At 53.0% G+C, this 22,402-nt stretch overlaps 1 protein-coding gene across 1 annotated transcript; it reads right to left on the bottom strand.

Moving 5' to 3' along the window:
- Positions 1 to 1,376: 1,376 nt before the first annotated feature.
- On the bottom strand, positions 1,377 to 18,845 carry JDP2 (Jun dimerization protein 2). Its single transcript, XM_054827946.1, has 4 exons — positions 18,587 to 18,845; positions 7,642 to 7,865; positions 2,834 to 2,938; positions 1,377 to 2,456 (listed from the first exon to the last, which is right to left on the bottom strand). The coding sequence occupies exons 2-4, from the start codon at positions 7,840 to 7,842 to the stop codon at positions 2,271 to 2,273; spliced, it is 492 nt and encodes a 163-aa protein (XP_054683921.1). The 5' UTR covers positions 7,843 to 7,865; positions 18,587 to 18,845; the 3' UTR covers positions 1,377 to 2,270.
- Between the last annotated feature and the right edge of the window lie 3,557 nt (positions 18,846 to 22,402).

The following is a 22,402-nucleotide window of genomic DNA, read 5'->3' as shown; positions in this document are numbered from 1 at the left end:
CTGCGTCCTTTCAGCAGAGCTCAATGAAAGGCATCATGTTCCTCAGAAGTAGGAGGATTGGCTCCTGACAGCAGGTGAGAAATGGGTCAGGTCTGAGCCACCGCTGCAGGGTCTGGGCAGAAGGAAGCACAGAGGGAGAGCTGCCCAGCTTCAAGGGCTGCATGGCAGGCGGTGAGAGCACAGCCAGACATTGCTTTTCTCCACCAGCTTTGTTTCAGGTCCTGTCCTTGCACATCCCTCTAGAACACCTCAGCCAACAAGTCCTCCTAGGGCAAAAACTTTGCCTGTAACAGATCCAACATGCTTCACACTAAATAAGGCAGCTGGCAGCATTTTGGGAAGTCCCAAAGACAGAAGTTATGGAAAGGGAGGGGAAATCCAGGAAAAAGTATGAGACAGGGAAAGGACTAATGTCAAATAATCCCTGGAGGTTAAAGGTTGGAAAAGGTGGCTACAGAGAAACACACACTAGAAAGCAGTCATATTCAGGGAAGACATCCTCCCATGTTGTTGTCACGTTTAGGTCAAGCTCATCTTCTCCCCACCACCACTTCAGTGCTCCTGGCTGTACCAGATGCTGAAAGCTTCTTTCACTTGCAGTTTCCATCAAAGCAGCCTCATCCACACTGGTAATGGGTAGGACACCAACTGGGAGAAGACTGGGTGCACAACTGCTCCTCTGAGACAACCCTCAGTGTGAGATGGGGTCTGCCCCAGTCCAGACCAAGGCACCTTCCCACTGCCTTCATATCTGAGAGTCAGGAACACAGCAATAGTATCAGGGCTTGGTTATTCATCTGGGGATGCTAACTCTTCAGTCCTAGCACCTGAAGCACACATGGCTGATTATCTTCTCAACCTCCACACTCCTGTGCTCAGCACTGGCCAAGGCCCAGGGCAATCTTTAGCTTTCCCAGCACATCAGTTAGGGGCAAGGCTAGGACCTGGCAGAGACAGGAACTGTTCTCCACCTCCTTCCACGAAGGGATCACCACCACAAGGACATTGTGACAGCTCCCCCATCTCTTTCTTGTCCCTGAAATGAGTTCAAGCTGCTGTATTCAGGCCTGAAAAGGAAGGACCAGGTAAGGATGAGATGGTCTCCCTGTCTCACATCTCTGCCTTTCCAGCCAGCAAGCCACGCCCTGCCTGTCCTCCTCGGCGCAGCACTGAGCTACTTCTTGCTCGACAATGGTCAGAGCTGCCTCTGAGGTTCCCAGCTTCCCCAGGGTGAATTCCCCTGGCCCATGGCTGCTAACACAGAACCACCAAAACCAGCTCTGGGATCAGCTCCACCATGCCATTTGGCCAGGAACACGGCACATACTACCATGGTGCCAAGCTCTGGCCAGAGCCCACTGTGGCCTGACCCAGACAGAACACAGGAGGACGGTGTACGTAAAGGTAACATTTACTGAGAGATACAGAACTGAGTATTATGAGGACATACATGGATGGAAAGGGTAGCGACACCACTGCGGAGGGCAGCTTGGACTCCCTTCCCAGCATGCCGGGGAAGGAGCCGGATGCTACCGGACAAGTAACACAATGGAGATAACTGTGGCATATGCATTTGTAACAAACAGACCATCATAACATACATTTCTATGGGATCACATCTAGTGATTATATAAATCCATATAGAGATCGCTGTATAAAAACTTTGTAAAAAATACTTTAAAAAAAGTGTAAAAATGTGCATTCAAAAGCACGGCCGACACGGACAGCTGGGCTGTAAACATTATACTGAGAGTGTGCTTGTGGGGGGCGCCTGCGCCACCGAGCCCCGACAGGCCTGCCCACCAGACGGGGCTGCATCAAGTGTTTGTGGTTCGTGGGTTCGCGTTTCCCTCCGGAGCATGCGCCAGGAGCGGTGGCAGCCTCTGGGCAGGGCGCCGGCGGGCACCGCATGGCCGCCGGTCCTTCGCCTGCAGCCCCTGTTCCCCACAGGGCACGCGGTCCTAGCGGGATGTGCTGCGGCGGCGTGGGTCCCTGGGGCCGTGAGCAGGCTGAAGGGCCGTGATGAGGTATCACAGGGAGGTTGCCCTCACCGGCACCGCTAGCCCTGCTCCTGGATTCAGCCTCGGAGTACATGGTTGACAGGTTCCTATCTTCTCTGTCCCCATATTTGTTTGGTCCATAGTTCCCAAGGAAGCCCACTGGGTCCTGGCTGCACCAGGCCTGGGTGCACAGTTCTTCATACAGTACATACATTAGAGACCCTGGAAGACCCTGCGCCACTGTCTCCTCCTCCTGGCCCGGTGCCAGCTTCACTTCTTCTCTAGCTGCTCCAGCAGCGGGTTGGCTTCGCTCTCGGGTGTCTTGATGCTGTCTGTCCGCACGATGCAGGTGGGACGGTGCCGGTTCAGCATCAGGATCAGCTGCTGCCTCTCCTGTTTCAGCTCTTCTATCTGGGCCTTCAGCTCAGCATTCATGAGCTCCAGACGCTCGGACTCCTAGCAGGACAGAAACACAACTGCACATGACTACTCCAACAGGAGAAGATGCAAGGAGAAGCAATTTGGCCAACAAGCCATCTCTGCTCAGCACTGCCCCTCAGCCCCTGCAGCACAGGAGCAGCCTGAGGACCTGCCAAAGCACCAGGTCCCTCCAGGCAGGTCATCCCCAGCCCCACTGCTTTGCATTATCTAGTGCGAGCACAAGGAAACACAGCCACCGCCTAGGACAGATCTCCACTGCACCACAGCGAAAACCCTTCCTGGCTGCAGAGGGGCAGTTCAGGAGGGAGCGCTGCCCGCAGCTGGGGCACCTTTCCAGGGAAGCGTCCCCATCAAGGTCCCTGCTGTGCCTTGGGACAGGTCAGGGCACCCACCCGCTGCAGGAACTCCGTCCTCTCCTTCTTCTTGTTACGACACCGCGCTGCCGCTACTTTGTTTTTCTCCCGACGCCTTTTCCTCCTCTCCTCTTCCTCGTCCAGCTGCAACAAGATGGAGAAGCCCAGGTCAGAGCTGGCAGGTGTGGGGCAGTGGAGGAGGTAGGGGTGAGCAGCCGGCAGCCCCGTTGGTGGTGGGGCAAGGACAGGGCTGGCAGCCACCCATGCCAGTGGCCACCAGCAACAGTCTAATCCTCACCAGGAACCAGGCATGCTGCTGCCATGGCCTCCAACTCTGTGGGGACATGGGAAGGGAGACCAGGGTGGTACCCACAGCTGAGGACCCACCTGGCAGGGGACAGACAACTCTTTGCAGGGCTGCTCCCTCCCTGAGAGAGGGCAGAGACAAGGGGAATAGAGCCCCATCCCACAAAGACGGGCACAGTTTGTCACACAGACATCTACAGGCACAGCTCTGCGAGCACAGATGTTCAAAGCATCACACACGCAGCCAAGGGCAAGAGGCAGAGAAACCTGAAGGATCCCCCAGCTGGGCCCGGCTGTTCCCCCACTTCCAGTACACAGGGCTGTCTGCTGCAGCACCGGCCGAGTCACGGGGCCACAGCGGTAAGGTGGGGACAGGTCCTACATCCCCTGTGGAGAAGCAGGACACAGCAGTGCCTGCGCTGTTTGTCATGACTCAGTTGCTCTGTGCTGTCTGACTCAAACCACACAGGCCAGGCCAATAAGCCCTATGGGTTGGAAACCCATAATCAAAGTATTTACAGATATTTACTACAAAGCCTGTGTAAGTGGTCTATGGCATGCTTACATCTGAGAACCTCAACCAGCTTCTTCAAGAAAAATCTGAGTGCTGGAAAGCCCCGTGAAGCCAGCGTCCAGGTTATACTTTGCAGCATGGCTAGAGAAGAAAAGGTTCCCCAGTGCCTTCATCCATGTTTGGCCTGGGACTCCGAAATTTGAGATGTCAGACTGAATTGCCTTGTTCCTATCAACTGATACCTGACAACACACATCTTTTCAAATCCAGTGACAGCAACATTTGCTTTAGGAGCACTTCCGCAGCCTATTTGCACCTTCCCTAAGTGCAGCTCCAGTCTGAGAAGGCAGCCGCATCCTTCCCTTCGTACCTCCCCAGGTCAGCGTGGTTGAGGGACACGTCTCCCAGACAAGCCTCTTGCAGCACACACCATCTGAACAGCCTTGTTGCTCTAGTGCCTGGGCTTAGTCACCTCAAAAGGAAAGTCAGAGATTCCCAATGCCAAGGCCACAAAGTGGTGGTAGGTGTGGGGGGGCCACCAGATTATCCCACATGTAGGTACACCGGTGGTGCCTGCACGAAACAAAAGCTGCAAGTGTCATCATCCACAACAAACTGTGCACACTGCTAACATTCACTGAGTCCAAAGCCCACTGATCAAAACATCTCAATGTGATGTGCAAGGACAGGATGAAACGCTGACTCAGCAGAGATAAGGTGAAGGGGTACCTTAAGTAAGCTGCATGTCCAATATGCGTTAGAAGACAATGTCCAAGTTTTATAGCACTAATCACTTCTGCATCTTCTCTACCTTACTTCCCAAGCATTATACCAAAGTTGCTATTTTAGATGGGGCTAAAATATTAAGCTAAGTCAGCACAAGCTATGCACTGACTTCCATAATGCTGAGCTGCCACCAGTCCTTTGCCAAGGCAGTGCCATGGGGCATGATGCACCACACTTGGGAGAACCAGGATGGGAACTGCACTGATGCCCCCAAGTCCAGTTAGAAATGGCCAGCTCTCACTACACCCACATAACTCAGACATGGTGGGCAATAGCAGAAGTGACCAGGAAGGCTCTAACTCCACACTCTGCTGCCTTTTCCTCCTGGCAGGACCAGGATACCCCACAGCAAGGCACAAGCAGCTCTTACAAAATTTCCATGCAGAGTTTAAGAGGAAGTGGGCATCAGGGTAGCCACCATTCCACTCTGCACATTTACCAACCACTCATCTACCCCTTAGATACCTTCTCAGCCTTTAAGTTCAAGGATTATTAGGAGGGTGCAGAGAGGGAACATGTGCTCATGGCTTCAAAGCTCAAGAAACACACCCCAAACTTTCCTGCAAAGTACGTCTTGGGTTGTAACAGGAACTGGAAGAGCAAACAGTGACCACACAAGTCTCATGGTCTCCCTGGGAACTGCCTGACACATTTCCATGCCCTGTTGCTCCTTTCAGTGAGGATCAATGAATAAGTGCCCTGTCCCTGTCCCCTTCAGCTTCCCCTCCACCCCAGAGGGCCCAGCAAAGGGCCATGTCCTTTAGATGGGGTACAGATGCTCAAGGAGGGTGGCTCAGCACAGATAGCAGCAGCTTGAACTCTTGGCTCTGCTTTCTGACCACAGCTCCTTTAACTTCAAGAAAGCAGGTTTCCCCTTCTCCACTTCTGCTTGATTTCAGTTCAAAAAGGTGACATGGCCCTCGTGTTGGGGGTTCGGACTCTATTCAGGGGCATGAGGGACAGTGATGATGTATCACCCCGTAACATGTTCCAGCAGCCTATCTCCAGGAGAGCCCTGTAGGTAGAAGGTCTGGGGTTGCCTCCTGAATTGCTTCAGTCAGCAGCATCAGGGTCAGAGGTGGTCATCAGCCTGAGGGGCAGGGCTCTGTCCCAGAGGGAGCACCCCAGGCTGGTTTCGATGGCGGAGGAGCCTGCCAGCACCTGTCTCCAGCTGCCCCAAGAGGAGGGCAGCCTGCCCAGTTGGGGCTGTCCACCACCCTGCACGGAAGCCGGCACCCAGCACCTACTGGGTGGGTTTTGTGCACACTTTCAGGGACAGACACCCCAGTGGCAGGAGATGCTGGTCCCCCCAGCACAGCAGAGAAAGCTGCCTGTGCCCCAGCTTGGCGGAAGCAGCCTGCCCTCTCAGGCGCCGTGCAGAGCACTGCATGCTGGTACCCAGCGTCCCCGGGGCTCCAGCTCCCCGCGAGAGGAAAGCAGCTGCAGGCTGCATTGCAAAATTATGCGTGGGCAGCTTCTTGGCTACTCGTGGGACAAGCAGCTACTGCCTCAGCTCCCTCAGGCTTTCGCTGCAAAGCCTGTGCCAGGGGCAGCTCCATTTGCTGTCCTCAACTCCTCAGCTTCACAGGCCACGCAGGGGAGGAACTGGCTGCAGGGAAGGCAGCCATGTGTGGGGGCTGCCAGTGGATTTCCCCTTATCTTTCCTCCACATGGTGTCTCAACAACTGGCTCAGAGGACACTCGATACTTCCAGTACCTGTTGCCAGGCAGAGCTGCCCTGTACCTGTTAAGCAGAAGCTGGCGATACCACATCCCCATGCCCATCAAGCAAAAGCAGCTGTTGCAGGGCCAGCTCAGAGGTGCCTGAGACGCCCCAGGACAGGAGCTGTGCCCGGGAAGACAGCACAGCTAAAGAGTCCCTTTTTCTTCCCCAACCCATGAAGTGAGGTGGGCATTGCACCCCGTTTGCTGCATGATACCCAGGCCAAGAGCTTGGGACAGCGTTTGGCTTCAGCTGCCAACCCATGACTACTTTGCCCATGGAGGGACCAAAGACATTAGCATCCCCCAGGCCCTACCGATGACCTCCCACAGCATCCTAGCCTCAGCTCCTGCCATTGTGGAGCTGCCCAGTCCGTCCCCAGGTGAGCTCCATGGGACGCTGCATGAGCTGATCAGACACCCCCTTGGACGCAAAGCTCCTATGCAAGGCGATCAGATGGACTCCATTGTACCAGTTCTCCCCACAGGAGTCCACCACAAGGGGCTGAGGGGAAGGAACAGGCACCCTCCCCACAGCTGGGCCTGGGTGCTGCTGAGCCTTTGCCATAAAAGTTGGGCCAAAGTAAGTCTCAGCACCATTTGGAGAGCAGGCTGCTCGCTGGAAGTGATCTTTTACCCCCTTCAGCTCACAGCTCATCATGGGCAGCTTTTCACATCATCTAGCACCTCCTTGCTGATGTCTCCAGAGACTGCATGTCACCCCAGCCTCACACAGCATTATCTGAGGTATCCTTATGCAGGAGCAAATGCACTGTTCAGAAGGGTTGTTTATCGGACCTTCGGAGAGCAGCCACCAACCACCCTCACCAATATGGGGCCTCCAAATCGATGGGTTCCCAGCTACACCTGCAGTGGGAGGTGCAAACACTCACCACCAGCAAGGGTCAAGGAGTGGACCAAGACTGGACAACAAACATATGAGACAACCACACAAGGAAAATGCTACGCAAGTGTCTCCCAAGTCCCTCCAGCCTGGTTCTGATGTGCCAGCCTGCGGTACCAAGCAGAAGCTGCCCATTTTCCCTGTCCCCAGCCCTGAGGTGAAGTCAGAAGCCCCTCCGCCTCATCCAGCAGCACAAGCTGAGTCACTGTGGCCGCTCAGCACTGCTCACCCACACGCAGGAAAGGCAACAAGGGCTCATTGGCACCGGAGACTGGATGAAAGCATCGCACAAGCCCTCTGATGGGCTGCACCAGGTCCTGCTCTGCAGACAGGGTTTGAGTTCATCCAGCTGCCAACAGCTGCATGGGACTGGTCAGATCTGGGACACTGAGGCCACCACTCCCAACCCATGCCACAGGGACAGAAATTCAGGCACAAGGAAGAGGCTGCTGCCAACATGTGTGCACATCACCAAACAGGCAGCGTGACACACTTATAAAACGTGTTGCTGGCCACCCTGGCAGGAAACCCAAGTACAGGCAGGAGAGAAACCCAGGCAGGTGCAGGCAACAGCCCTGCAAGGGCCACATGCAGCCAGCAGCCCCCCAGACTCACCTCACTTTTCACAGGCTGGGGTCTTTTCCCAAGCTTCACCTCCAGGAAGTGGAGCGGTGCGATCATGGCCCCGATGTTGCGGATGTCTGCGTACTTCAGCTCCTCGGTAGTCAGGGCTGTGCCAGACAGTCCTGTCAAGGGGCCGAGCCCAGGCAGCGCGCCAGCCGTCAAGGACGGGTCGGGGATCTGCCCTGGCATCATAGCAGGGGAAACAGCTTCGTAGGCTAGAGGGAGAGTGAGACACAGCCCGTTACAACCCAGCTACAGAGGCTCACGACACGGCACAAGCCAAATTTATTCTACAGTCCCATCACCTAATGAGGTGTGAACCAGGAAAAGCAGATGCTCTTCCCCAAGGATGGCAAAGACAAGGACTAAGCAGAACCTGGGTGACAGAAACCAAAAAAACATGAATTCTGCTAGGAAGGATACGTTACTGGTGCATAGATCAGGAATGGAAGAGACTGAGAGGCAAATACCAGAACAGGAGCTGACTGCAACAACAGTGATGTGGTCCCACAGAAGATCAAAGCTTGCTCTTAACTGAGTTTTGATTAACGTGTAGTTATTAGGACAAGAAGAAAATTGCACAAAGAGGACCATAATATGCCTTAGGCAGAATTTCTTCTGGGCAGGCTCAGGCTGCTGGTCAGGGCTGGGACATGGCGCACGGGGACCATGGATAAAACCACAAGAGAAAAACCTGCCACTGAACAAACATCTCCCAGCACAGACATGAGGAAGTGAAGGCTGAAGAGAAGGAGAAATGGGGCAAGGTGCAAAAGGCTTCTTCTATCAGGAAAGGAAAAAAAAAATTGTAGTGCAAGTGAGAATAGGATCAGGACAAGCTTTGGCAAGTCACTTATAGGCAGAAGAAAGGGAGTTACCAGGAAACGTGAAGAAAAAGTGGCTAAGAGATAAAGAAATAAAATTATACCTAAAATGGGAAGCCCATAGAGCTGCAGCCAAAAAGCAAAGGGAGCAGGTGGCTGTTGGCTACAGTGCAAGTACATCCCTGCTTGTGTAACTGGCTTGGGACACTCACAAGTGACCTAGTTACAACATGCAGAGTCAACTTCTGTCCACGCAGCAACCATTTTCCCCCACACCCAACTCAACCACATGTCCAGTGATTATGTGCTCCTCTCCTTGCTCTGCCCAGCTGGACTGGTCCCAGCACACTCTGGGAGCCTCCAGGCACCCACCCCATCCTGCCTCCGCACCACAAGGCACCCACGCAGCAGGGAGAGGGACCAGTGATGTCAGGAGAGAGAAATAGGCTAATGGAATGGACCCAAAAATCTCACTGAGCTGTTTCCCACAACCACTACAGCCAGTCACAAGGCAGGATTCAACAAGCAGTTGGGCAAACTCATGGAAGAGGGGTCCACAAAGGACAATCAGTCACATCAGTCTGCACAAACTCCTGGAAGCTCTGACAGCACTGATTGCCAGGGTGAGGAGCTGCGTTAAGCAAGGGATAACATGCACTTGCCCTCCTCTTCCCAAAGCATCCACACTCAGCTGCTGAGAGACCAGGTAAGAGGCGATGCAGACTTTTGGTCCAGGCAGTACAGCTGTGCTAAGCAGACACACATACATTGTCAAGCCAGCTGCCACAGTTGCTCAGCACTTGCCATCCTGCTGTGACAAATCTATGTCAGTTCCAGGCTGAAAACCTGAGTAAATCTGCACATGAGATAGGACTGTTGGATTACAGAGTCACAGAACAGTTGAGGTGGGGAGGGACCTCTGGAGATCACCTGGTCCAACCCCCTGCCCCACTCAAGCAGGGTCAGTGGAAGCAGGTTGAACAGTGTTAATCACGACAAGGAGAGAAGTTAAGGATTTCTTGGTGCTGGCACATCTCTTTACCCAGGAGATTATTTGGTATATTTGTTAACATGAAGAAACAGGAGATGAGCAGTGGAAGGGAAGTAAAGCCAATCGTATATGTTAGTCAAGGGCAGAGAGGCTAATGCAAGGTCCATGGCTCTCCACACGGGTGCTGTGCAAGCTGTACTAGCGTGACAGACAAGGGGATTTGCATCAGAAAGCACCTACAGGCTGCAATATGCTGTGAACTGTCACACGCTCTAATCTGCCACCAAAGAGGTCCAGCAGTCAGCACGAGATGTCCCCTGGCAGAGTTTGCTCAGCGGACAGCAACAGTGACCAGCGGGACTTCAGAAAGAGCGTGGAAAGCAAATACAGCAAGCTTGTGACCATAAAGAGGCGGCAAGCAGGAATCAAGCCCTCTGCTCCAGTCATTCTTCAGGAGGAGAGACCAGAAAAGGGAGAGCAGACCAGTGCTCAGCAGTGCTGGTATGCAGGGGGCGGACACTGGGCCTGGGGGAGGTGATCCGCATGAGGACATTAAAGCCTGAAAAGAAGATGGATAAGATAGGAGAGATTAGTAACTTCTGAAGGAAAGTGGTACTACATGATGAAATGGATTCCTGCCCATTTGGTGACAGAAGAGAAGGAAAATACTTGGTAATGATACTTGACCTCAGAAAAGACTACACATCAACTCATTGAGATTGAAAGGACCTAAACTGATCCAAAGTATTCATTCTTCCATAGCAATCTCTAAACCAGACAGCTGTAATTCCACATCTGCAGTGGTTGCCCTGTACGGTGTCAGGAGACGGCCACTTGCAGCAGGGCTCTGAAGCTGCATGCTACCTCCCTCCCATTCCCCTCAGGCCTACACATGGCTAAGATGCTGCCCTCCTCCAGAAACCAGGCACCATCCTACTCTGATGCTCCAGACAGAAAAATGCAAAGAGTTATTTGGGGACTGCGTCTAAATCCCTACCATCTTCCTCAGAGACTGTCCCTCTCCTGCAGGAAAGCGCTGGGTCAGTGAGGTGGCATGGCAAAGGGGAGGTGACTCCAGAGGCTCTTCTGAGGACATACTGTCACAGGATTCAGCTGTGTGGAGTTAAATTCAGTCTGCCATTTTGGGATAGCTGCACGCACTGCAGAGCTAGCCATTTCCCAGCCACTGCCACTAAGACAACATGCTGTGGCACCGGGGAAGAAGCCTGCGAACAGTAGCGCATGCTGGGCCAGCTGCTGCACACCCCCTCACCAGCAATAGATGTCCATCCCCAGCTTGAACAGTTTGGGCTTAAGTAAAAATAAAAAAACCCCAAACAGTAGCTAAAGTATATGAACACACTCTTGAAGTCTCCCTCCTGCAAGTACCACATGTGAGCTGCTATGGCACACACTGATTTGGGGCCCTGACCCACCCTTTCATAAGCTTCAGGCTGGGAACTGACTTGAGCCCAGCACTGGATTCCTAATCCATTCCAGACTTGGGGGAGCTGGTTTTAATTTGTTGTCTTCCATCATGACATGCAGGTGACAGCACCTAGGCACTAGGCTGGACAGTCCAGGTCCTCAGCTAGACCAAATTCAGGGTCACTAATTTATGAAATAAGGAGGGAGAAGAAATCTGTTCTCCAGACTGTGGGACTACCTGGCCATTGAGCACCCCCTGCACTCCTGAGCCTGGGGCAGCCCCTGGGGGACAACTGGCTAAAGATTTGAGAAAACACTTATGTTTTCTCTGGCCCATCTTTTCCCTCTACCTCTTTGATTTCATACCTTAATATGCCTTGAAATAGCCTCCATACCAATGTGACATCAGACACAGGTCAGAGAGAAGGAGCTGGCTCAGTACCTAACATAGTCTAAAAAAACCCAAACTTATCCTGGATCCAGAGACTGCACTGCCAAAGCCCACATCACACCTGCATCAGTGTAAACTAAATCTAAAGCTGTTCAAACCAAAGCACCAGGAGCCACCTGGAAGAACATGAACCTGCACATTCAGGTGAGCTGAGAACTAGGTGGGAAGGGGGAAGTGACTTCTACAAGTAAGATCCTGCTCAGGAAGCTCAGGAGCACATTGAGAACTGCCAAGAGTCAAGCTGAGTTAGACCTTGGAGAGGAAACATAAAACCATTCCCAGCAGGGCTCTAACCATGGAAATCAAACGGGAACGAAGAGAGATGCCGTCCCTCTCTGCAGAGCAGGGGTGCAGTGACAGATCATCCCGCCCAGCCCTCGATGCCCCAGGCACTGTCACTCCCTGCTGATCAGAGGAACTCTCATGTTCCACTCCTTTTGCCTCTTCCTCCTGTAAGGGAGGCTTTCCTTTCATCCCAAATCTCACATACTTTCACCTTCTTTTCTGGTTAAGACTAGAGGTAAGAAGTTGTACCTGGATCACATCAGAAAAGCCAAGGCATGTAATTCTATTTAATACTTTGGTCTTCTTCCTGAGGCTGTTACCCTGGAAGACACTGACATGCCTGCCTATAGCTCCAGCATATTTCTACCATGTTTGCATGGTAGGGTAGCAATAACTTTGAAGTTCAAGATCTGAGTTTGACCTTTAAGTTGCAGTTTTTCCAATAGCCACATCTTGCTGGATGGGGTGAATACAGCTGGGGCCTTGCCAATTTCTAATTCCTTTCTGGATATTCCCTTGTAGTGTTTGTTATTTCTAAGGCACATGAACCAACTCACCTCTGTATTCCTTCCCTTTCTAACACAGGGCCTTAGCTGGGATTCTTATTAGATTTTTTTTCTTTTTATAACTGATTATTAACACAGTACTTTTTCCTCAATGCCAGGCAGTCTTTCAATGTCTCCTTACACGAGCTGAGAAACGTTGTGTCTTCAGTAAAACCTAGCTTTCTGGTGTCCTATGGCTGAACCACACAATTCCTGCATTGTATCAGCTATGCTTTTTCACATAATGAAGCCAACAGCAAAGCAGTGAGGGGAAAGAGAATGTGCAGTCTTACATCTGACACTGGGATCTGCATGACGCCAGCTGCTCGAGTTTATATTCACCGTAGCTGTGCCTTCTGCACTGATACTATTCATCATTTCGTGCCACGACATCAAGATGCTCCGGAGTGAATTAGGAGACAGAGAAGGCTTTCTTAAAACTTCAGTTCAGTGATGAGCAGCTTGTGTCATTCAATGCTCTCTTCAGCAACTATCCTTACAGCAAAAATCTGGTCAACATGTGATTTCATGGGTGAAAATTCCGTTTATATTTCCGTAGCTTTGCCTCTACACTCCCCTTGTTCTGGTTAAAATGCTGTAACACAAGACTTGACCTCTTGCCGAAATGTCTGTAAACCCTCCTAATTATTGCAGTCACTTTTGCATCCTTGCTTTGGCACTGTTCTTGTTGTGGTCTCTGTCAACCTCAGGTCAAGCGCAGTTATTTTATCAGCAGTCTCATCCCCAAAAAGCTGACACCAGTACAGCTTCCTTTGCTCACCTTGGTTTTGCTGCATCTTTCCCCAGCAGTGACGAGTGTTTCTCTGCTTTGTCCCCAGTTATGTCCTTATGGTCAACAGTCTGTGACATTGGTTGATTCAGTATTTCTTAAAGGCAGTGCCCATTATTCATAGTTTTTCTCCTATTGCTGGGGTCTGTTATCTTCTGGAGCCTGTGATCTAATGGGAAGAAGCTTTACCACGTTGTTATTGTCCCCTCGGTGACACGGTCCCTGCATACCCTCCTATTCTTTCTTCTGCAGTTCTAATCTTCACTTGCTTAGGTTTTGGGGGTTGGTTTTTTTCCTTTCCATACTGATTTTGCTGATGCTTTTTCTGAGGAGTCTTTCTGTTTGGTGCTTTTTTGTGGGGTTTGGGGTTTTTTTGACAGAGCTGATGTTTGCACAGCAGTTATGGCATAAATCTAACATGCGTAGGCATAATCATTGTAACCCAGTGTCCCCAGGGGCTTGTACTCCGGTTGCTAGCCAGTATCCACACCCCTCCTGCCACCTCTTCAGTGCTATTCTTACCCACAGACTAAAACTGGCACAGAAATGCCTACCTGTGTTGAAATCATACGTTCATTTCCCTGTGCAGAAACTGCCTTAGTTTGTATCCACTGTTCCCCCAGGACCTTCCTATGCATCCTCGCTTATCCGAGGTGCTGTTTGCTTCTTTTTAAATCAAATGCAGTTGCTGCTGCTGTGTCAACAGCATCCTCATGCAGAGAGAACCACGACATCCCAAAGCAGGCTCTGACAGTCACACTTCAATTTAAATTGCCATTACTGTCTTATCTCTGCTGTCAGCTTCCTTGGCAAGAGTGAGGGCTGTTTGCAACCTTATTTTCAATTTTGCTGTCTATAAATCACGGTTTCTTCCAACATAAGCTATTTTACATGCTCTGACATCTGTAATGGTTGATCCAAGTACCCTTCTGATGCTCAGAGAGCCAGTCTAGCACCTAATATTGCCAGCCAGCAGATTCTGACACTCTGTAAATACCAGCATGTTTCTCCTTCGCCCATGGTAAGCATTGCGCTAAGGCAAAGTCTGTCCTACCAGCCCTTCTCCATGCTGCTTGCAGAACCAAGACTGTGCTCGCCTGTTGTTCTCTCACTCCAGGCTCGACCTGGGTGCCTGCCATTACTTGCCAGCTGCCATGCATCGGAGCACTGCCAAAGTCTGCAAGCCACCATACAAGTGATCATTGATCTCTTCATCAGTGTGTTAGCACTTAACATACTATCACCATTTGTATGTACTGTCTTGGAGCAACTAAGTCACAGCATTTGGCCTTTCATTCTGCTCCTGGCCAACAGGCAGTAATTCTACTGCGGAGATCAGAAGTAGTGCTATCATCCATGAGAAGCAACTTCTGGTTCCTTAGATTTTACTATGGTTCTATTGTCATTTTTTCAAACTTTTTTTTTTTAGCTCCTGGCTATCAAGTTTGCTCAGCCTGTATTTCATACATTGCATCTTTCTAGTTCCTTCTGTTGGCAGAAGGATGATTTATATGAAAGCCCTTTCCTGACATGCTCAACTTCTCATGCCCCAAGAATGTAACTTCCTAAACAAAGACAGGGCAGTTGGCTATCACTCCTCTGAAGGAGGGCCACTTGCTTTTTTCCTTCTGGACTCTTCTGGCTGGGGAGACTGCAGGGTGCGAGGGTCACTGGAGCCTACAGACCTTCTTCCACTTCAAGGTTCAGCCCCCAGCAAGTGCCAAGTTAACGAAGTTGGAGGCAGAAAGCCACTACCCCATATTCCCAGTACCACAAGTACCTGGCCATGCAATTACAGTTTTCTTCTGTTGTCTAAAATGCAATACTCTCCCATTCCCACAAGACTGCTATCTGCTCTAGATGCATCCAGTTTTGAGTAGTACCTTACAGCAGGTCACCCCACCTGTCTAGCTTCTTCTGGCCTGTGTTGTTAAAAGCAGTAATTTGCAGTGCCACTGCCAAAGGCAACACTGATCAGCAAAGTTATTTGCCAACCATCAGAACACAGCAGCAGCCAAGTCTGGTTGTAACCAGCCTTTTCAGATAACCATGCAGTAGTTCTGGCAAACACGGACTTTAAGAACAGCCACTGTGCATTCATTCATCTGCTGAACCTGTTGATGCCAGGGAACCCACCACCTGTAGCGTACTGAAGGCCTGCAGTGACACCCACTGGAATAAAACTGTGCATGCCCTCTCTTTACCAAGGACCTAACATTTACTGGTTAATGGCATCGGGAAGATTCCCCTTTATTTAAAGACCAGTTTAAGGCACGATCACAGCATGGCTTACCAAGTGCCCTGAGCTGCAGCATGCCACCTCAGTATGCTAGACACCATAGTACCTCATCACCTCCACTTCCATCCCAAGAGGGAGCGAGAAGCTCCTACAACCAGGCCCTGGGTTTGCATGGTGAAAGAAGCATCTGTAGCCCTTTTCACAGATACCCCCAGCTGCTGCCCTTGCTGCTCCCTTCCTCCCATGGGCAAACCCACATGGTGGGGGAAGAGCTGCAGGGTTTGTGAACACCCGTACATGTAAAGTCCCATCCTAAACTCCCAAGCTCCAGTGAGCAGATTGCAGGGCCACAATGCTAAAGAGAAGGAGGAGCTGTGAAGGACAGAGTCTCAGGAGATGGAAGTCTAAACCCATTTCGTGAGCGGGAATGGTCTGGCTCAGTCCTGCACATCTAGTTTCACACAGATGGTAGGAGGAACGTCCGAGTCATTCACAGGCAGAAGGCTATGAAAGCTTTCTGAAAACAGGAATGCAGACAGCCTTGCTGCCTCCCTCCTCTCCATCAGGGAGGCACACAGCTCCCTACACTGTACCCACGGGGCAGCCCAGATCAGACAGCCTCTCCTGGGCAGAAGTGCAATTTTTCAGCCCCCCACCCAACTGAGTCCACCATCAGGCCCCCAAACCTGCCTGTCTGATGCTTTTACTCCTTATCCCCATTATGAGGAGGGGAGATACTGGTCCTCCAGTCCTCACCTTTAGAAATAACCCTCTCCCATTGCCATTAGCAAAACAGTGCACTCACAATCCTACTTTTTCCCTGAGCATTTTCCTCCATACCTTCGCAGGGTAGTAAAAAGCTCTAGTTTAGCATTACACTGCCCCCACCACTGCAATGCAGCGATTGACTTGTAAGCAACCTGTGACAGTGGGAGTTTGTAGAGCACCTAGCATAGCAAGGCTCCTCTATTGCAATAATTAATTGCAGTAACTGCAAAAAACTGCACTTAATTATCACAGTGTTATTAGGTATTGCAATTAATTAATTGTTGCTGACATTTAATAATGCTGCACCACCCACCGGACGGCAGTACAGAGCAGGAAGGTAAAAGCTATCCTATTTCTGCCTGAAGCAGCTCAAAGGGATTTGAGGAGGAAGGAGCATCTTGGTCTGAGCTAGGCTGCAGCTCAGATGCTGAGGTTAACAACTGACTTGAAGTCCCCCAGGACCTTCCATGACCACATGTGGTTAGGGCTGGAATCTTCTTCAAGACAACCCTACTCTGGCACAGAGCTCTGCCCTCAGGGGGGCAAGGATGGCCTCAGAGATGAGAGCCCCCCCACCCTACAAACTCCTCAAAATTAGGCTCTGAATGCCAGGGTCATCCACAAAGACCTCTAATCCATATAAAAACCAGCTCTGGCTAGTTTGCAACAGCCCTGCTCAGCTGAGAGGCCCATATGGACCTTCAGCTCCCTGGCTACATGTTAAAATAGCCTGCAATGTTTGGATTGATACTCTGGACAATCCAAGTAACTGAGAAATCCATGCAAGCAGTGAAAGACAGATGGCATCAGGTTTGCTGTGCCCCCTCGTTGCTGCACTGGCATTGCAGGACACATGCAGGCTGGCAAGGGGTCCATGCCACACACCATGGCTCCACCTCCCTTGCTCTTGGGGACAGGTCCACCAAGAACAGCCTACTGCAGTGAAAAGAGCCTCTGAACAGCTTCACACTCCAGACACTGCATGCTGCCAAGTACCTGGCCCAGGCAATGCAGCTGAAGTAGCAAACACTAGCACGGGGAAGAAGACCACAGAGCAGAAGCTCAGCATTGCCTGCACTTGAGCAGCCTAGTTGGACACACTGCTCAGATGGACAGGGCAGGAGGAGGCAAGAGGTGTGAAGGAGTATCCACTCTTCCTTGGCAAGGACCACAGCAGAGATCTTTGCATCCTATAAGGAGGGAAACGCTCAACACTCAGCCATCAAGAGGAGGGAGAAGCATCCATAGGTGTCTCAGCGAGGAGACTGAGGCAGCAACCTGCACATTAACTCTCAGTGCATCTTGTCAATCCCCCAGACCCCAGGAACCTGGGACAACCAATCACTATTTGACACAGGGATGCTCTAGATGGCGGCTCCTGCACCCACCCACTCATCCCCCCAGATGAGACAGGTTTTTGCTTTTTTAAATCACTAGGAGTCATACTAGGAATCTGAACTCCAACAACTGGCATTCCCAGATGTCCCCATGCAAACGCTCACCAGCAAATTCCCAGTGTAGACTCTGGCAACAGCCTCCAGATAGAGTTTTTCATGCAAGTTTTCTCAAAACTAGCTAAAAAATCCTGGTCTGAGCTGCAGAAGCATTTGTTTCTGCTGAGCTCTCAGAGTCCAAACACACACACATGCACACACACAGTTTGGCAGTGGTTGTGTTCCAGGGCTGGTAATACAAGCCATGGAGCAGGCTGCCAAGACAAGCAAGAGAACGAGCCAGGCCCCGTTTCATTGGCCACCATACGCTGCATATGGCCCTGGAACCAGCCAGCACTGTGTTCTCACCCTCCTTGAAGGCATAGGAGACCCTGTGTTTTCAAATACACCTCCACAGGGCCTTCATTAAAAGAAAATGGAAACATAATGTGGCTCTTGCTCTCTTGGTATTTCTCCCTTTCCCCCAATTTGCTCTCAAACCTATTTCCCTCCCATGGAAAAAGAAAAGTGCCTCCTGGAGCAGACCGTGCAAAAGAATGCAACTTCCATTCAACTCCATGCCTGACTGCTAAAGCGGACTTGGGACCGAGCGGTGGGGGGACCTCCAGGGCCCCTTTCCTTCCCAGGGCCCCGCGGGCTGGAAGCACGGCTCATGGCCACGCCAGCCCTCCGCGCGGCACAAACACGGCGGCCGGAGGGAGTCCGGACCCCTCACCTGCGCGCCCGGCCGACAGGTGAAGCAGAGGCAAGGAGAGCACCCGAAAGCGGGGAGAGGCCGCTCCCCACCGCCCCTGCGGCGGATCAGTGCGGGGGTGGCAGCCCAGTGCCGGGCACCCCCGAAAGGCAGCCCTAGACCCCCGCGCGTAGCTGGGTGCGGGGGTAGCGGTCCTACGCTGAGCCGCCCGTGCGGCTCTGCCCGCCCCCCCCCCCCCCGCGGAGGCTCTCCCCACACCTCCGCGGTGCACCCGACCGCCGCCAGCCGGACCCCCTCCCCTCCCGGAGGGCAGCACCCTGCCCGCCGCCGCGGGGTGCCGGGATGCTCCTCCGGGCGCCCCCCGCCCCAGCCCCCCGCCGTCGCTCCCGCTGAGCTCCGCGCCCCCGCCCGCCCCCTGCCGCAATCCCGGCCCGCCCGGCGCTCCCCCCGCCCGCGCCCGCACCCACCGTGCAGGGGGACCGGGCTGCCGGGATGCCCGCGGGGCCCGGCCGCAGGGGCCGGGCGCGGACTGCAGGCTCAGCCCTGCCGCCGCCTCCGCCGCGCGGCGCTGCCCCGGGCCCCGCCGGGTGCTGATGCCGGTGCCGGCCGCCACCGGGGCGCCTTGGCCCGCCGCCGCCCCCCGCCGCCCCGCTGCGCGCCTCCCGCAGGCTGTGGCGGGCGGCGGGGTGGGTTGCATCAGCCCCGGTTATATAGCGGCCCCGGGCTGCGGGGAGGGGTCGGGAATGCGGAACCGGCCGGGCTGCCAGCGCCACACGTCAGGGAGGGCGGGGGAGCGGGGCCGCGGGGCGGGGAGCGCCGCGCAGGGGTGGGACCAGCCGGGGCACCGGCACCCCGACGTCCCGCACCCCGCATCCCGCACCCCACAGCCCGGCATGCCGCACCCCCACAGCCCGGCATCCCCGCATCCCGCACCCCGGTACTCCGCACCCGCCACCCCTTGGCACCCCTGCGCCCTCGCAGCCGGCAGCCCCGGCACCCCCAGGCACCTCCGCACCACGGCGACCCAGCACCTCGTACCCCCCGACCGGGTGCGGGCCCTGCCTACGCTCCTCTTGGCGTCGTCCCCCCCCCCCCCCGCCCCGCTCTCCGCGCCCCCCCGCGCACGCCAGGACCCGGTCCCGCGCAGCCCTGACGACCCGGCCCGGTGCCGCCGCAGCCCTGCCCGGGGCAGCCCGCAGGGGCAGGCTCTGTGCAGAGCCCCCGCTCCTCAGTCCTGCGCCTGGGAGCAAGGAGGCAAAGGACCAGATAGAGTGGCCAGGGCTCCCCAGCGCTAACCCCACCTCACCCAGGGCAGCAAAGCCACAGGGGCAGTGCAGGGCAACCCTGCTGCACCGTGGGAAGCAAGCTCCTTCTCATCTCATCCCACCTCAGCCCAGCCTACTCACGCCTCACACGATGCCATCTGCCCCGTACATGGGCCAAGGCTTGTCAGCCCCAGCTCCGCCAGCTCTTTTGACTGGGATGGAGAGGAGCCAGGAGGAAGCAGAGGGGTTCGAGGCTCCCCTCCCCAGCTGCTTTGGTCTTCTTCCTTTATCATCACTGGGACATCCCAGGATGGGCATTGCCTGAGGCACAGGCACGCTCACGGTGCCCCGTGCCCTAGCACCATGATGTCAGGTGGAGATAGGGGAGCAGGTGGCAGACTGGGGCCTTCCTGATAACTTATTTGCATGGATTTGAATTGTCTCCTTCCTCTTTCTCTCTAACATTGGCCTCTTCCCACCTGCATCTGCCAAACTGTTGTGGGAAGCAAAGCTCTGCACAGCCGCAGCGCCACAGTGGACTTGCCACAGGTACTGGATGCTCCAGGGCTGTTGCTCCTAAAGCATTTCAGGACAGAAACGTTCCTTTTTCTCTGGAAAGAAAAAATACTAGAGTGGCTAGCAAAACTGCCAGGCTGAGTGGCACTACCCAGCTCCCTCTGTCTGAGCCTATGCCCAAAGTAAATGGAGAAAGAGATGAGACGTGTCTCCCGAACAGGATGAACCACAGTGAGGACTTGCAACCAGCAAATTCCTCTGAGACCTCTTGTGTCCCCCTGGGCCCTGTGGGCAGGTCACTACAGACAAGAGGAGTGTCATGGAGCTGAGCGACACTGCCATTTCTTTGCCCTTTTCCCCACCCATCCAGCTGCACAGAGAGGCACCATCCACCCTACCTTGTTTTCCTTCTCCTGGCTTGTCAGTCATTGTTTCTTTTCAGCATTCACCAATTTCTTTTCACCATTTCACCACTGACAGTTCATGCTATTCATCACCCACAAGGTCTCACTGCCAGCACTTCCAGCCTTGTCCTCTTCATCTGTGTCTCAGCAAGAGAAAGAGAATTCAGCTGGGGAGCTGGGAACAGGGGACCAGAAATGCTGTGTTCCATATAGGATATACTGTTCCCAAATTGTCCTACAGAAATAGGTAACAGCTTGGCTCGGCAGGACACTGCACACGTATCCTCATTCCTACTCTCCTCATACTGTTGTTCTTTTATCTTTTTGTTTTCAGAGAGGCAGAATACTTTCTATACACCTTTGCATACAAACCCAATATTTCTTTAATCTTGGCACCTCATCTTGGGGGAGAAGTGCGAGTTGAGATGTATTTTTCCCATATGCATTCCTTCACCTTCCTATATCAGATAGGACAGACTTTTCTAGTGCCTTAAGCTGCAGGGATCCCAATGTGGTTGAATCCCAATGTGGTTGATGAACAGTATCTCTCTCCAGCAATTCACACAAGTTGCCTTCAGGGCATAGCAGCTCCCTTCGCAACTGCTGCGTCCTGAGGGAAGGCAAAGGGAAAACCAGGGGGATTTCAGAGGAGGCTGATGACCTGGCTGAGCAAGGTCCAGTCCAGCACATGGTTCCTCCTGCAGCCCTTCCCTGCCCTGGGGAAGGTGGGAAAGTGCCATTTCCCCTTCTCAGCTGGGGGCTGGAAGAAAGAGAGCTCTCCCTGCTCTGTCTTCCACTGTTTTTCCCTTTTTCATTTCCCTTTCTCTAGTGGCCAGAGCTGGGAGATCTCATTGCCAATGCCTCGAGTACTGAACTCTTGATGGGTGCTCTTCCCCCCCAGCCTGCCCCCACGGGACAGGAACAGGGACCCCACACCTACCAGTCTGTATGTGACCAGCACTCACAGCATGTTCACAGAGCACCAATTTCAAAGCTGTGTACCCAAGACTGTGCTGAAGAAGGTCAGGGAAGCAGGGAGGAGAGGGTATAGCTGAATCCTGCCCTTCAGCCTAGATGTTTTCCCTTCCCTGTTTCCCCTCTGCAGGTCCTGGGGGCAGCAGAGCCGCCATTATTATGATAATCCAAATTAGTCCTAACTGGGACTTGTTTAACTTCACTGTTGAAGAGCTAGTTCCAGGGAAGCACCCTTGTTCGGGACAGTGCTTACGCACATATTTAAGGGGACAAACTTGCATCATTCTTTCTTGAGTTGGGAACTCTTGTCTCACAGGGGAATTTTCCTCGTTCTTGCAGCCGCCTGTGCTTGAACTGTTCTTTTCCCAAGCTGGGTTTTGCCTCATATAAACACCAAACATGTTTACTTTTCAGATAGTTTCATTCGGATCAGAAAAGGCGTAAGAATTCATTGAGAATTTGTGGCTTCAGTGGGTAAAAGAGAACAGAAAAGTCACCAACAACAGGCTGCTCACTGAAGGATGCGGAGTGGTCGGGTAAACACGGCTGGCCCTACCAGGGCCAGTCAGTCTTGGCACTGCTGTGGAAACATGTGCTGACAAAGACAAATTAACCAAGTGGGAATCGCAGCATCTGCAATGGAGACAGGAGCGGCTGAGAAAAAAAGCAAAAGTTCCACTGCACAGAATATAAAAAGTTGTTGGTATCTTCCTGCTTGGAAGATGGCTTTCTCCTCAGACAAAAGGGATGATCTGCATGGTTTTGTCCAAAATAAAGTGTGTGGAAGGTGAAGGCTCATGGATGTGGAAACACAGCCCCTGCAACACAACACGGGGACACACAGTTATCGGGAACAGAGCGAACTCTAGAGCAAAACAGAGCTGCACCAGCACAGGAGTTTGATTGCAAAGGAGTTGCTCTCAGTCCTTGGGAAAAGTCTTTGCTTTCCGCCTGCCAGCACAGGTTTCTCTGCCTTCCTAATGTGGATGAATTGTGCAGCTCATGGGCCAGATTCAGGCCTAGGCCAGGACGCCACATGACGGCACTGCAGCCATCCTTGTCCCTCTCATCCCTCTCTTCTGGATTGTCTGGTGGCCCTCCCACAGCAGCAGAGGATGCTGCC

This window comes from Grus americana, chromosome 5 (assembly GCF_028858705.1).
Source record: "Grus americana isolate bGruAme1 chromosome 5, bGruAme1.mat, whole genome shotgun sequence".
In the NCBI taxonomy this organism is placed as follows: domain Eukaryota; kingdom Metazoa; phylum Chordata; class Aves; order Gruiformes; family Gruidae; genus Grus; species Grus americana.
The sequence above is the reverse complement of the archived record's forward strand: the minus strand, read 5'-3'. Positions and strand labels throughout refer to the sequence as shown.